At 43.2% G+C, this 16,621-nt stretch overlaps 1 protein-coding gene across 2 annotated transcripts; it reads left to right on the plus strand.

Moving 5' to 3' along the window:
* The first annotated feature begins 6,384 nt into the window (after nt 1–6,384).
* MARCKS (myristoylated alanine rich protein kinase C substrate) lies at nt 6,385–12,386 on the plus strand. 2 transcript variants are annotated; one of them, XM_001082393.5, is made up of 2 exons: nt 6,385–6,885; nt 8,740–12,386. In XM_001082393.5, the coding sequence occupies exons 1-2, from the start codon at nt 6,784–6,786 to the stop codon at nt 9,631–9,633; spliced, it is 996 nt and encodes a 331-aa protein (XP_001082393.2). In that variant the 5' UTR covers nt 6,385–6,783; the 3' UTR covers nt 9,634–12,386. The 2 variants fall into 2 exon arrangements, with proteins under 2 accessions (XP_001082393.2, XP_014993038.2); XM_015137552.3 differs by lacking the exon at nt 6,385–6,885 and adding an exon at nt 8,233–8,429.
* Nucleotides 12,387–16,621: the final 4,235 nt, after the last annotated feature.

Below are 16,621 nucleotides of genomic sequence, written 5' to 3' on the forward strand. Positions count from 1 at the left end.
ATGACAGATAGCCTTCAGTGAACAATGGCTAACACAATCTTGAACTGTATTTTCCAAACCTTGCTGAACATCAATTTCCAAATCTGTAAAATGGGAAAATGATAGAAGTTCAGGTTCTGTTGGAAGGGTGAAACACAAGCCTAGCAGACTCACACAGTGTGGTGCCTGATACAGAGTAGGTTCTCTTCCCTCCCTCCTTCTCTTTATGTGTATCTGTATGAAATAATATAGGATTAACTGACATTGTGCTTTGTAATAGCACTGCCATTTTATTCTATATTTTATTTTTGTGCAAATATTGACTGCATAGATATAATACAAATTGGGCATCTCTTGAGGGAGTGAATGACTGGTAATCTTAAAGAGGATTGTAGAAAGATATATTTGATATATTGATTAAGCATACTTGAGATTTATCAACCTCAGATGGGCCCTCCTTACTGCTCTAAAGTCTTACTATGCCCCAAAATCTCAATCCTATGCCTCCCATTCATTATTTCACACCTTCTATAAGGTCATCAAACTGCAACTCTCCCTTTTCTTCTTTCCTCTTAGCTGAATAGAAACCATCAGAGGGAAACTTTCTCATCTTCCCACCATCCTCTTCTTCTCTCATTACAGAATTTTTAAAAAAGTAGAATATCTTTTAAAACCCAATTTCTCAGCATGTACCCTGTATCCCCATCGCTTCCTGCCTTCTCAGAAATGCTTTTCCATTCTTTATTCCTTTTCCTCTTATATCTTCATTTTCCTTTTTACTGTATTAGTTTCCAGATCAGTCAAACGTGCTCTGATGCCTTCCATCCAAGACAGCACCACACAAGCCAAAAACATGAACTGGGTTGAGCTTTCCTTATCTGAAACGCTTGGGACCAGAAGTGTTTCAGATTTCAGATTTTTTTGAATTTTGGAATGTTTTCATATACATAATGAGATATCTTGGGGATGAGAACCCAAGTCTAAACACGAAATTTATTTATGTTTCAAATATACCTTATAAACAGAACCTGAATATAATTTCATACAATATTTTAGGTAATACTGTGCATGAAACAAAATCTGTGTACACTGAAATTTATGTACATCGTGAAAAAAATTTGTGTACATTGAACTACTTTATTACCCTTTGTGGTGTGCTTGCATGGAGGAATCTGGACGTGCAAAGAAAACATATATTGCAGCTGACAGGGGCTGTGGGAGATGTTTTTTCTCCTTGGAGACACTGAATAAACTTTGTGTCGTGCATGTGTGTTTTTACCATAACCCCTCACATGAGGCCAGGTGTGGAATTTTCCACTTGTGGTGTCATATTGACACTCAAAAATTTCAGATTTTGGATTTCAGATTTTCCCATCAGGGATGCTCAATCTGTCCCAGCCCTCTCCAGCTACTGCCTTGTCTCCCTAAACCTTTATTGAGTCCAGCTTCATAAAGAGGTGACTACGCCATAATCTTCTTCGTGTTCCATTTTATCCTAAACACATGAAATCCAGCTTCCACTCTCAACATACTACAAAAACTGCTCTGGAGCCTGTATCCAGTCGTTTCTGTCCTGCAACATGCAATGGAAACGTCTCAGTATTTCATTTGAACCCTCAACAGCATTTAACAAAACTTACCACTCCCCCTTGAAACACTGTCTTGATTGATTTTCCTGACCCCACACTCTCCTGGCTTTCTGTCTACTCTTTGAGAGTTCCTTCTCAGTCTTCTTTGCCATCTTGGCTCCTTTTCTACAGATCCTCTGAGAGCAGAAATTACTCAGGGCATCATTCTGTAATCTCATATCTCTTGCATTTTCCTGTGACTTAGCTTCTGAAAATATTTTCATGTGGAATGATCACAAATCAATATTTACATTCAAAATCGTAGTCTGAACTCCGGACTCACATCTGTGAACTTCACTCTTCTACTGAGATGTTTTATAGGAATCTGAAAATATGTTCTAACTCATCTCTCTACCTTCCTCCCAAATCCATGCTGAACTCTTCCTCCTCATGGGCTTTGCTATTTCCTCCATCTGAACACAGCTCTTCACCTCTTTACCTGGCTAATGCCTACTCTTCCTTTAGGTTTCCACTTAAATGTCACTTATTTCAAAAGACCTTCTTTAACCCTCCTAATGAAATTATACTATCTTATAGCACAAAATAGAACTTTAAATGGTCAAATGTACTCCCTATTTTCGTTCAGAGTACATGTGATGGTTTAAAGTTATATTTCAGTTTGTGATCTTGTTGTTACAGGCTAGTTTCTCCCCTCTCTTGTTAGGCTAGAAGCATTTGAGTGAGCCATCTGCATTATTAATTTCCTCACCTCTTCAAATCTGCTCAAGGTTTGTCTTCTCAATGAGGCCTTTCCCGGCCTATATGGAATTACAACTCAACTCTCCCCTGAACTCCCATCTCCATTATTTTGCTTTAGTTTCCCCCACCACTCCGCCCCTCCCACAACACTTACAGACTTCTAACATTTCATATAATTTGCTGGCTTACATTTTTTCAACTTGCGCTTTTCTCCCCACCCAACAATGTATGCTTTATAAAGATTTCTTGTCTGTTTTGTTCATTGATACATCCCAAATGCCTACTACATGATAGGGGTTCAATAAATACTTGCCAAATGAATTGAGGGGCTGTGTCTGTTTTCCTCCCCACCACACTGCAAGCTAATCAATTTCTGTGGAATTAAATTTCAAGTAGCATAAAATCTAAGATGAAGGATGGAGCAGAACATTGCCTGCACAGTGGGATCGCATATGTTGTGAATGCATGAATGCTTCCAGGTGAAAAAGGCGTATTTAATTTGGAATCTACAAAGTGGTCGTCATCTTTTGTGTTGTTTTTTAAGCACACAGTTAATCTTGTTTTTGCTTTCTTTCTCCACATGTTAAGAAGTTGTAAGAAACAATAATACAAATGTAAGCTGCATGAGAGGAAAGACCATGTCCATATTTGTCCCTGGTGTAAGCTGATGTCTAAAGTCTTTTCCCTCGTACTTAGGAGGACCTTAATAAATACTTTAGGAATGAATGACTGACCTACTGAGTGAATCTGTGCCATCAAGGGAAAATAGCAGCACCGGCAGTGGTAGAAAAAGCCAGGACTCAGTCATCAAGGGGCCTGACCTCTATTCGTGGCTCTGCCGTCTGAGAATCTGGCAACTCTCCCGTGCCTATTTCTTCATCGTTGAGAGGGAGAAGCCAGGTGCTCCAGTTCAACTTCAGTAGATGATCTTCTAAAATGGAAGCCCCCTGAGGTCAGAGACCGAGTTTATCTTGTTCAATGATATGAAAACAAGATCTGGATTATTGTGTTTGACACACTGGGCCCTCAAGATTTTGTGGAATGGTCTCTAAAATTCTTTCCAACGCTAACATTTTACAGAAAAATAACAGGTCTCTTAAATAAATTGCTCTTTTTTCTAAAGAAAACTATACACAGATTATTATTATCTTGCAAATAGGGCAGGGTGAAAGGGGAGTACAAATGAAGAATAAATGACCGTTTCTTCCTACATTATTAATTTGGTTTGGTTACAGACACCGGTTTTACATTTTCACTATGAACTCTTGGGTTCTTTAGTCATATTTCTATAAACATTTTTGGCGCTTTGTTTGAAACCTTTAACTCTGCGTGTGAGCACACCAAACTCCTGAGGAGCCACACTTGTACTGTACTGCTTCCCTACCAGTTCCAAGTTCTTGGCCTTCTTTCCCTGTCATTAAACAGTTTTGCAAGAACAACAACCGTTTTCCATTTCCCAGCCCGTTCTTTCTCACCCATCCTCCGCCGGGACCCTCTTCCCCATAAGCTCAAGAAATCCCCTGCTTGGACGACGCTAGTCGCTGGGGGAGGTTGGGGAAAGGGTGGCCCAGCCCTCAGCGGCCGCGGGCAGCGCCCCCAAGGAGCCTCCGCCTGCCACTTGCTGGGGACCGTCGGCTTTCCAGCTACCTTAGAATGCGCTTGCGTATCAAAAAAAAAAAGAAAAAAACATCTTTTCTACCGTAAACTAGACACTCAGACCGCTCGTGAGGAGGGAACTTATGTGTTTACAATTTTTTTTTTTTTTTTTTTGCCCCAGAGCTGCTGCGGGAATTGATTGGCTCCCTCGCGCCCCTGACGCTAGGGCTGTCCCCCCGCCCCTCCCCGCCCTCACCCCGCCCCCTCGTGCGGCCATCTGCTTCGCAGTCTGTCTCCCAGTCTCTCACTCTGCCCCTCTCCCCTCCACCACTCCCAGCCCCCGCCCCCCCGCCCACCGTCACCCCCCAGCGCCGGCTCCGCCTCTTCCCCCTCCCCCGGCCCCGTGTTCCGAATCTTCCTTGGCCGTTGCCAGGGAGACCAGCCGATACCAGGCAAATAGGCGTACGAGAAAGAAAAGGGGGGAAAGCTACACGGCAGCCTGGTAACAAAGGAGCAATAAAAGCAGCCCCCAAATGGAGGGCGAAGGACGCGTCTGGGAGAAAATCCGAAAGCGAGCTAGCAGTCACCCCAATTTAAAATAGGAGGGGGATGCAGAGGAAGGGGCATGATTCACGTTGGGGGTAGGGGGAAATCAAGAGCCTTAAATGGGCTTTTGGGAATCGCCTGGATGGTGGTGTCGGATCAGCCCAGTTGGCTTTTCAAGTTGGAACTGCTAATACAAGGGATTCGCGTCCATTCTGGCGGCTGGGGTCGTGGGCCAGGCCAGCGGGCTCTCTTAAGGGTAATAACACGTTTGTTGGCAAGATGCATTTCTACGGAAACGTCTTTACATCAGCTCTGGGGAATATGACCGTGGTCGAATAATGCATCTGAAGGAACTGAACACTGAGAAGACGAAGCTTCACGTAACAATGTTCAGCTTGGTGATTTTCAAAGCAACGCTTGAACAAAGAGTTATTGGCTTGAACCAACCGTCTTTTTCACTCAGAGTGTGACCTATTTCCCTACAGTGAGCAGAAAATAAAACTGTTTGAGAATTCAGAGCCAGCACCAGGAGAAATGAACCATTCCCTCGACTGCTTCTCACCTTCATAAGCGAAAGATTATTTCTTGCAGGATCACCAAATGTAAACGAGAAAAGGTGGTCTGATTTTGCCACGAGTGAAAACTTTGGGAAGAAAATGCTTATTAAGCTGTTTCCTTGGTTCCCCTCACCCCCCATACTTTAAGTCAGTGCCTTGTCTCTCACACACAAATAGCGTCTGGTACTTCGGTGGCAAGGAGTGCAGTGACAGATGGAGGTATCCTGTGTACCATTATAGAAGCTTTTCCTCTAACCCAAGTTAGACTTGGAGAGCTCAGGGATCTTGCTATCTCTCAACATGCAGAACATTTCTCCTTAGAACTGCAATCCGGTTTAGAATGTCATCATTGCTGCCTCCCTTCCTTCCAGGAGCACATTCGCCTGCGTGCGCATTCACACACTCACACGTTCAAAAAGAGTCCATTCGATTCTGGCAGTAGGCTGAAAACGATCCATATTGACGCGAATAACATCCCAACTGTAAATATGGATTCGTCTACTCGAGGCTGTGTCTCATTTCACCACAGAGGAAAATTATGTCATTTCAAACAGTGATAAAACGCGAAGAGTTTCGATCTTCTGTAAATGGCTCTCACTTTGAATTGTGGAAAAAAAACTATTACTAATTGGGAATAGCCAGAGAAGGGGGAATTTGTTGAGCGCCTAAGGCCAATCTCAAAATATTTTATTGCATGCCAATGTGGGAGAGGGAAGGGAGTGTGGCTTCGCTGTCTGCCGCTTTTGCATTTTCCACATCTGGCCTACAGACCTAATTCTAACTTGCGATCTCGCTTGATGAAATTCGATCTTCGTGGTTTAAATACCTTTCAATTTGGGACGATTTAACCATTGCAGCAGTTGAAGAAACAAACCCTGCGCATTATCTGTAAAGCCAATATGGAAAAAGAAAGAAGGAAAGAAAGCATGCTGCAAACACACAAATCACGACCATTGTCTTTAACACTCGCATAAACACACATACACATAAACACACGGAAAGATGGGGGAGGGGAGCGAGTGGAGAGAGACACACGGATATAGACCGACGAGAGTCAATGCGAGTCAAGTTAACGCTTTCTCCGCCCCGATGCACAACTACCCCCCTCCCGCGTTAATTAATTCCAAACAAAGCAAGCCAATCAAGAAATGCATTATTATTTTCAAGCAGAGAGAGGCGAGTGCCATGTATTTTTTAATTGATTTATTTATTTGGAGGACATTAATTCTCGGTCTGAGGCTGATTTTCAAACCGTTTGCAAAGCGCGGCTCCATTGTTCATCAGGCGCGCAGACCCCGCCCCCTGCTTTGTGTGCGGCGCGCGGATTGGCCGACGCGCGCGGGGGCCGCGTCAGCGCCCGCGAGCCCATTCATCTGTGCACTTGGGCGTTGGACCCCGCATCTTATTAGCAACCAGGGAGATTTCTCCATTTTCCTCTTGTCTACAGTGCGGCTACAAATCTGGGATTTTTTTATTACTTCTTTTTTTTTCGAACTACACTTGGGCTCCTTTTTTTGTGCTCGACTTTTCCACCCTTTTTCCCTCCCTCCTGTGCTGCTGCTTTTTGATCTCTTCGACTAAAATTTTTTTATCCGGAGTGTGTTTAATCGGTTCTGTTCTGTCTTCTCCACCACCCCCACCCCCCTCCCACCGGTGTGTGCGCCGCTGCCGCTGTTGCCGCCGCCGCTGCTGCTGCTGCTCGCCCCGTCGTTACACCAACCCGAGGCTCTTTGTTTCCCCTCTTGGATCTGTTGAGTTTCTTTGTTGAAGAAGCCAGCATGGGTGCCCAGTTCTCCAAGACCGCAGCGAAGGGAGAAGCCGCCGCGGAGAGGCCCGGGGAGGCGGCTGTGGCCTCGTCGCCTTCCAAAGCGAACGGGCAGGTAAATTCTACCTGTGGTTGTGGTCATTTACTTGGTGTCTCTCTCTCCTTCCCTCCTGGTGGCTCCCAAGGCTCATTCGTGGAGAGGAGTGTGGCTGGATTCTAGTCTGAAAGTTGAATGGAATGGATAGCCTAAATTGTGTATTTTTTATAGCAGGGGTCTCCCCCCACCCCCAAAGGAGTGGTTCCTTAGAATCCTGTAGAATTCTTGAGTAGATGGGAGGAAAGGAGTGATAAATCGTCTAAAATGGCGTGGTTTGGAGATTGGCAGAACGTGACTAGCTAGGTACCCTCCTCCCCCGCCCCCAGCCAGGTTGCATTTGTGTTTGGGGGCACAATGGTGTTTGGGTGGCTCTCGGGTTTGTTGTCGAAGCTAGATTGTCTTCGAGATTTCTGAACTGGTGGTGTGATTGTGTGTGTGGGGTGGGGGAGTCGGGAAAGGGGGGCGCAGTGGGGATGGTGGTGGAGAAAGGCGAGGAGGGAAGGGCTGTCTTATTGTATGCCGCGGCGGCGTTCCCTGGGTTCTTGGAAAGGTGGTTGGCTGGGGTTGGAGAGAAGGCTTCGGTACCTTTTTATGGGGCTTTCCCACTGTCCTAAATCTTTATTCGTAGCTGTCTGTGGAATTACACACCCATTTGATTTTTAAATGGTATCTGTGGGGTGGGAACACTCGGAGGTCCTTTAAGAACCTTTCCAGATGGTCAAAAAGAGGCGGTTCGTGCGTTTGGGTCGGGATTGTTCTTGTGCGTGGCGCCTCGACCACCCGCGGGGGGCCGCCCGGCGCTGCCCGGACCCAGGCAGATAGCCACGGTTGGGTGGACCCGAGAGGTCGGCCATGGGTGGCTGCTTCGCAAACACTGGGCACCCACCACGCCTCTTTTCCTAGAGAAAAGATCGTGTCGCTTCGCCTGCTCTAACCTACCGGGGAAAGCGAAGTCTGCCAAGAGGCTTTAAACCCGTTAAAAATGCAAAATGAACCGCCGAGGAGCGCCCAGGCTTCGCAGAATCACAGGGGAAGGTGGGCGTGGAAGCAGAGGCGAGACCTCAGAAATAATGGGTTTCCCCCTGCCTTGTTGGTTTCAGACCGACCAAGAGGCCAGGAAGCCACCTGAGCTTTGTTTGCGGACTGCTGAGCTGCGCGATCCAGGCTCGGGGGCGCCTCGGCCTGCGGGCAGGGCCCGGCTGGGCAGGGCCCGGCTGGGCAGGGCGGGGTGGCCCGGCGACTCCGCCCCTCCTCGCCTGCCTGCCCCCAGCGCGGCGCAGTGGAGGCACAGCGCCCCCTGCCGGTCCCAAGGCCCTGAGCGGGCGCAGGACCTCGAAGGGCCCCGTGCGGGGAGGGGCTCCTGGCTCGAGTGCTGTGGTCCCCCTGGGAATTCCTGGTATTTTGAAGAGGCCTTTATGTATTTAGGGCGAAAGAGGGATGTGAAACGTAGGCACGGACCACCAGCTCTGGCTCTGTGCCTTCTTCCAAAGGGCGTTTGCTGTGTCAACTATTCCTTGGCACCTTTTTTCCCCTAAGCCCCCCATAAGGCGAGGGCTGGCATGGTTAGCCTTTGCTTGCTACGTTTCGGACTTCATCTTTAGGGCACTTGCTGAATGGCTGGCTGGTCACTGTTGTACTTGGGGGCTACAGTTGTGTTTTGGGAGGGGGGGTCTCCAGGCAGCGGTGCCCATTTCCTCGTTCGTGGGGCTCTCGTCTGGGCATCCACCCGCGCCTCCCCGTAACGGCGGGGGTGGGGTCTCGATGGCCACAGGAGCCTTAGCGGGAAGCGGGTCCCTACCGGTCCAGGGCTGGGGGCGGGAATGGCGGCGCCCCGGCCGCTTCAGTGACGCTCCCGCTTTCTCTGCCTCTTAGGAGAATGGCCACGTGAAGGTAAACGGCGACGCTTCGCCCGCGGCTGCCGAGTCCGGCGCCAAGGAGGAGCTGCAAGCCAACGGCAGCGCCCCGGCCGCCGACAAGGAGGAGCCCGCGGCAGCCGGGAGTGGGGCGGCGTCGCCCTCCGCAGCCGAGAAAGATGAGCCGGCCGCCGCCGCCCCCGAGGCCGGGGCCAGCCCGGTAGAGAAGGAGGCCCCCGCGGAGGGCGAGGCTGCCGAGCCCGGCTCGCCCACGGCCGCGGAGGGAGAGGCCGCGTCGGCCGCCTCCTCGACGTCTTCGCCCAAGGCCGAGGATGGGGCCACGCCCTCGCCCAGCAACGAGACCCCGAAAAAAAAAAAGAAGCGCTTTTCCTTCAAGAAGTCTTTCAAGCTGAGCGGCTTCTCCTTCAAGAAGAACAAGAAGGAGGCTGGAGAAGGCGGTGAGGCTGAGGCGCCCGCTGCCGAAGGCGGCAAGGACGAGGCCGCCGGGGGCGCCGCTGCGGCCGCCGCCGAGGCGGGCGCGGCCTCCGGGGAGCAGGCAGCGGCGCCGGGCGAGGAGGCGGCAGCTGGCGAGGAGGGGGCGGCGGGTGGCGACCCGCAGGAGGCCAAGCCCGAGGAGGCTGCTGTCGCGCCAGAGAAGCCACCCGCCAGCGACGAGACCAAGGCCGCCGAGGAGCCCAGCAAGGTAGAGGAGAAGAAGGCCGAGGAGGCCGGGGCCAGCGCCGCCGCCTGCGAGGCCCCCTCGGCCGCCGGGCCCGGCGCGCCCCCGGAGCAGGAGGCCGCCCCCGCAGAGGAGCCCGCGGTCGCCGCCGCCTCGTCAGCCTGCGCAGCCCCCTCACAGGAGGCCCAGCCCGAGTGCAGTCCGGAAGCCCCCCCAGCGGAGGCGGCAGAGTAAAAGAGCAAAAGCTTTTGTGAGATAATCGAAGAACTTTTCTCCCCTGTTTGTTTGTTGGAGTGGTGCCAGGTACTGGTTTTGGAGAACTTGTCTACAACCAGGGATTGATTTTAAAGATGTCTTTTTTTATTTTACTTTTTTTAAGCACCAAATTTTTTTTTCTCCCCCCCCCCCAACAGATCCCATCTCAAATCATTCTGTTAACCACCATTCCAACAGGTCGAGGAGAGCTTAAACACCTTCTTCCTCTGCCTTGTTTCTCTTTTGTTTTTTTATTTTTTCGCATCAGTATTAATGTTTTTGCATACTTTGCATCTTTATTCAAAAATGTAAACTTTCTTTGTCAATCTATGGACATGCCCATATATGAAGGAGATGGGTGGGTCAAAAAGGGATATCAAATGAAGTGATAGGGGTCACAATGGGGAAATTGAAGTGGTGCATAACATTGCCAAAATAATGTGCCACTAGAAATGGTGTAAAGGCTGTCTTTTTTTTTTTTTTTTTTTTTTAAAGAAAAGTTATTACCATGTATTTTGTGAGGCAGGTTTACAACACTACAAGTCTTGACTAAGAAGGAAAGAGGAAAAAAGAAAAAACACCAATACCCAGATTTAAAAAAAAAAAAACGATCATAGTCTTAGGAGTTCATTTAAACCATAGGAACTTTTCACTTATCTCATGTTAGCTGTACCAGTCAGTGATTAAGTAGAACTACAAGTTGTATAGGCTTTATTGTTTATTGCTGGTTTATGACCTTAATAAAGTGTAATTATGTATTACCAGCAGGGTGTTTTTAACTGTGACTATTGTATAAAAACAAATCTTGATATCCAGAAGCACATGAAGTTTGCAACTTTCCACCCTGCCCATTTTTGTAAAACTGCAGTCATCTTGGACCTTTTAAAACACAAATTTTAAACTCAACCAAGCTGTGATAAGTGGAATGGTTACTGTTTATACTGTGGTATGTTTTTGATTACAGCAGATAATGCTTTCTTTTCCAGTCGTCTTTGAGAATAAAGGAAAAAAAATCTTCAGATGCAATGGTTTTGTGTAGCATCTTGTCTATCATGTTTTGTAAATACTGGAGAAGCTTTGACCAATTTGACTTAGAGATGGAATGTAACTTTGCTTACAAAAATTGCTATTAAACTCCTGCTTAAGGTGTTCTAATTTTCTGTGAGCACACTAAAAGCGAAAAATAAATGTGAATAAAATGTACAAATTTGTTGTGTTTTTTTATGTTCTAGTAATACTGAGACTTCTAGGTCTTAGGTTAATTTTTTGGAAGATCTTGCATGCCATCAAGAGTAAATTTTCTTGTGGTTCTTAATCTGAAGTTTTCAAGCTCTGAAATGCATAATCCGCAGTGTCAGATTACGTAGAGGAAGATCTTACAACATTCCATGTCAAATCTGTTACCATTTATTGGCATTTAGTTTTCATTTAAGAATTGAACGTAATTATTTTTATTGTAGTTATATAGCATGTCAGATTAAATCATTTAGAACAAAAGGGGTGTGAACCTAAGACTATTTAAATGTCTTATGAGAAAATTTCATAAAGCCATTTTCTTGTAATTCAGGTCCAGAAACAAATTTTAAACTGAGTGAGAGTCTATAGAATCCATAGTGCAGATGGGTCATGAAATGTGGCCAAATGTGTTTCAAAAATTGATGGTGTATTACCTGCTATTGTAATTGCTTAGTGCTTGGCTAATTTCCAAATTATTGCTTCATATGTGATACCTTAAGAAAACAGGTTTATGTAACAAAGTAATGGTGTTGAATGGATGATGTCAGTTCATGGGCCTTTAGCGTAGTTTTAAGCCTTTTTTTTTTTTTTTGCAAGTGTGTTAGCACCTTGTTACTCAAAGGATAAGATAGACAATAATACTTCACTGAATATTAATAATCTTTACTAGTTTACCTCCTCTGCCCTTTACCACCCGGTAACTGGTTATCTTTTTCTTCACTGGACCCTAAACTGATTGAATTTTAAGATATGTATTAAAAACCATTATTTCATTTAATGCACATCTGTTTTGCTGTTTTTGAGCAGTGTGCAGTTTAGGGTTCATGATAAATCATTGAACCACATGTGTAACAACTGAATGCCAAATCTTAAACTCATTAGAAAAATAACAAATTAGCTTTTGATACGCACTCTTAATTGGAATAATGGATCAAAAATAGTGGTTCATGACCTTACCAAACACCCTTGCTACTAATAAAATCAAATAACACTTAGAAGGGTATGTATTTTTAGTTAGGGTTTCTTGATCTTGGAGGATGTTTGAAAGTTAAAAATTGAATTTGGTAACCAAAGGACTGATTTATGAGCCTTCTGTATCTTAACCAACTTTTTCTTAGTTACCTAGATGGCCAAGTACAGTGCCTGGTATGTAGTAGGACTCAGTAAAAAAGTGGATTTTTAAAAATAACTCCCAAAGTGAATAGTCAAAAATCCTGTGTAGCAAACTGTTATATATTGCTAAGTTTGTTCTTTTAACAGCTGGAATTTATTAAGATGCATTATTTTGATTTTATTCACTGCCTAAAACACTTTGGGTGGTATTGATGGAGTTGGTGGATTTTCCTCCAAGCGATTAAATGAAATTTGACGTATCTTTTCATCCAAAGTTTTGTACATCATGTTTTCTAACGGAAAAAAAATGTTAATATGGCTTTTTTGTATTACTAAAAATAGCTTTGAGATTAAGGAAAAATAAATAACTCTTGTACAGTTCAGTATTGTCTATTAAATCTGTATTGGCAGTATGTATAACGGCATTTGCTGTGGTTACAAAATACTTCCCCTGGGTTATAATAATCATTTGATCCAATTCCTATTGCTTGTAAAATAAAGTTTTACCAGTTGATATAATCAAGCCTGCTAAAATAGGATTTTTTTTTTACAAATTTTATTTTTATTTTTATTTATTTATTTTTTTGAGACGGAGTCTCGCTCTGTCACCCAGGCTGCAGTGCAGTGGCCGGATCTCAGCTCACTGCAAGCTCCACCTCCCGAGTTTAGCCATTCTCCTGTCTCAGCCTCCCGAGTAGCTGGGACTACAGGCGCCCACCACTTCGCCCGGCTAGTTTTTTGTATTTTTTAGTAGAGACGGGGTTTCACCGTGTTAGCCAGGATGGTCTCGATCTCCTGACCTCGTGATCCGCCCGTCTCGGCCTCCCAAAGTGCTGGGATTACAGGCTTGAGCCACCGCGCCCGGCCTACAAATTTTATTTTTAAATGCAAATATTTCTAGAGAAAATTTTAAAATCTCAGGTGTTAAAGGTAAGCATTCAGTTTAAGAGATTTAAATGATATGCTTGGCATTATACTTAACATATAAAATTATATCCACTGAAGGTAAGTTGTATGCCCCCAAGCCAATTAAAAATTTTAATGATAGAACTTGATAATATATTTGAGAAACAATGCAAGTTTTTTTATATAAATATAAACAATGTAACCTTGCAACTAAAGTTAAGGATTTGGGGTAAGGTACTTTTCACAGCCATATATATATATAAAAGTTTATTTATTTATAGGCAGGTGCCTTACTATGTTGCCCAGGCTGGTCTTGAACTCTGGCCTCAAACGATCGTCCTGCCTCAGCCTCCCAAAGTTCTAGGATTACAGGTGTGAGCCACCATCCATCCCTGGACATGCAGCCATATTTTTTAGATAGATGCCTGACTAGCAGTTGGTAGGGGAGTATAGTTTAATGTAGCCTCAGTCAAGTTTGAGAAATTTTAAAAGTACGTAAGTGAGAGATCTATTAGCTTTTAACTTCCCTTTAATCATTCACTGCAAATTGAGCATTTTTTTCCCCCTCCACATCCTATGAAAGTAGTGTGCCACACAGGAATTTTAAAATGCTTTTAATCTGTAAATGTTCCAGTCCCTGTTGGGGATTCAAGTTCCAGCACTCTTTTTAAATTATACTCAAGAATGCTATTCTGAAAATGGAAAATAAATACTTTTGAAAGGTTAGGTGTGAATTTCAACAGCTTTAGGATTTCCTATATATTTCCAATATTTTAAAAGTATTCAATAGATATACTTGGGTGTAGTTCACTAAAACTGATGAGATTGTCTTTTTTTTTTTCTATTTTATCTTTATTCTAGTAATATGCCAGTCACTAATGAATTTATAAAAAGCAATCTTTTCAGTGTTACTTATTTACGTATGTTCTTCATTTAAGTTGTAGGTAGGTGAAACTGAGATCAATTTTTTGCCTGGAATTTATTCAACCCAAAAGATTTTCTGAAATTCCTCTTTCAGAGACATATGGAAATGTACTTATTATTTATAGTTACAGCTCATATTTAAGAAAAAAATGGTAATACGTAGTTTGATCTCTTTCTTACTTTGAGTGATAATGACTTATCATAAGCCATACCTTTTCTCAAAAGATGAGGATTTAGCATCATTTAGAAAAACTGTCTTCTGGATAATAGACATTTCTTGTTAAATTCTAAAAATACTTTGAATCTTAAAAGCATCAACTAAATGAATGAATAAACCTCTCAAGACCACTGTAAGGGATGCCCCATATTTAGGTATATAAGTTGTGTTTCATTCTTAGAAAATTCTTTATAGATTGATGTTGAAAATGTGAATGAAACTTTTTTTTTAATTTTTGTTTATGGGACTTGAAATTTGAATGTTCAAAAATAAACTGTGTATCTCTTTATAGAATTCTGGGGTAATTGTGGTCTCAAACTCCACATTACAAAGTTAACGACCATCTAGTATCAAAATATGAGCTTTGCTTTTTTTTTTTTTTTTTTTTTTGAGACAGGGTCTCACTCTGATTGCCCAGGCTGGAGTGCAGTTCACTGCAACCTCCTGGGTTCAAGCAATTCTTGTGCCCCAGCCTCCCTAATAGCTGGGATTACAGGCATGCACCACCATGCCCGGCTAATTTTTGTGTTCTTCGTTAGAGACAGGGTTTTGCCATGTTGGCCAGGCTGGTCTCAAACTCCTGGCCTCAAGCAATCCGCCTACCTCTGCCTCCCAAAATTCTGGGATTAGAGGCGTGAGCCACCGCGCCAAGACAAAATAGCATTCTTTATAAGCATTTTGTTTCAGGTCCTTGATGGAGGCTAAATGAAGTTAAATACACAGCTAAGTGGCATAGTATGCCCCTGGAAATACAAGAAGGGAAAAAAAGTAAACATTTTATAGCAATCAATTTAAATCTAAAGAATTTCATTTAAAGACTGTAATATTGAGAAAGCTAAATTAATGTTTGCATTGATTCTTTATAATGCTTACTAATGTGCAGTGTTGAAGTGCATTCAAGGAACAAGATACTCAGCAATCCACTTCTACAGTATTTTGCTTTCTCTGTAACAGGGTACTCTCCCTCTCCCCTTTTTCCTCCAGCTCAGTCCTCCAAACAGGAAATCCCGTCACCCCAAAATGGTCTCAAACTCCACAAAAAAAAGTACAAAAGTACTGCTTGAAGAAATGTTTGGAAGGATACTTCAACTATAAAAATAATTATTTTGAGATTCTATGTTGACCTTAATACTTTTACAGGAGACAATCAAAATTAAGGATGTGAAAAAGAGATCTAATTACAAGGAGTCTTGATAAAAACTTGACTCTCCAAAAAGCTTTTTTTTCCTATTTCAATGCCTTAAATTTTTTTTTAAAAAACTGATGTTTTCATTATTTGATTTCTTAGCAATTCTTAAAGATTACTTTGATGATTGTGGAAACTGTCATTCAGGGATATAGATGATAAGCCAAACTGCAAAGTTTTTAATCCTGTAGGTTTTGAGCCACTGTTGTGCTGCCAAATAAGTATACTCATTTGATGATCATTTAAATCTACCTAATTAAACCTATATGGATTAATTGTACTAAAATGAAAATCTGGGTAAGATACAACCGAACCTGCCAAGAAATACAAGCAGTGGACGTTAATCATATTTTATATTCCTGAAGTAAAAAAGTAAAAAATTACTGATGCTGAAATACTCCTAACTATAATTCCTCCTCTCAGCGTCAACTTTTAAGCAAAATGAAATATTTATCTTTGTCATAAAAGTTAGCAGCTGCAAATATGTAAGTATTGCAAAAATTTCTAGAAATATGTATAAGCCCAGTTCTAGTGTTTTGATAAAATTGGAGCATAAGACTTTTTCTAGTGTTTGTAAATGAAATATGAGAGTATCTTTTTAAATTTTTTTATTTAGTTAGTTTTGAAATAAAGTGTCACTCTATCACCCAGGCTGGAGTGCAGTGGTGCAATCATGGCTCACTGCAGCCTAGACCTCTGAGACTCAAGTGATCCTCCCACCTCAGCATCCAGAGTAGCTGGGATTACAGGTGTATGCCACCATACCCAGCTATTTTTTTTTTTTATTTTTTTGTAGAAATGGGGTCTTGAACTCCTGGAGTCAAGTGATCCTCCCACACTGGCCTCCCAAAGTGTTGGGATTACAGATGTGAACCACTGCTCCAGTCTGAGAATATCTAGTACCACTGGTAAAGGAAAAATGAGAGTATCTTTGTCAATTCCTATTATTATAGCTTCTCTTTTTCCTTGGAAATGGTAAAAGGCAACAGAACTATCCATCACTTAGGATTTCAATAAATATAACAAATTTCAGTGTCATTTGTTAAGTTAGCACTACATATTGTCTGCCTAAGAAGTAGGCACATGTTCTTTAGGTTTGAAATGTGAATTAAGAACTGCATATAGCACTAGAATTCTGCTCCTAGGTTATTAAATGTGTGGTGCAAAAAGGAAAGAGATTATTGGAGAGAGTTATACATTGGAAGCCTAAGAAAGTCTTTGAAGCAAATCTTAGGTCAAATGACAGATACCTATATTTTTGAAAAGTTCCATCCAATAGAAATATAATGTGAGCACATAATTTTAAAGTTATTTACTAGCCATATTTTTTAAGTAAGAAGGAGCAGCTGAAATTAATAACCTATTTAGTATATCCAAACTATCAT

The sequence above is a fragment of the Macaca mulatta genome, chromosome 4 (assembly GCF_049350105.2).
Source record: "Macaca mulatta isolate MMU2019108-1 chromosome 4, T2T-MMU8v2.0, whole genome shotgun sequence".
Taxonomy (NCBI): Eukaryota; Metazoa; Chordata; class Mammalia; order Primates; family Cercopithecidae; genus Macaca; species Macaca mulatta.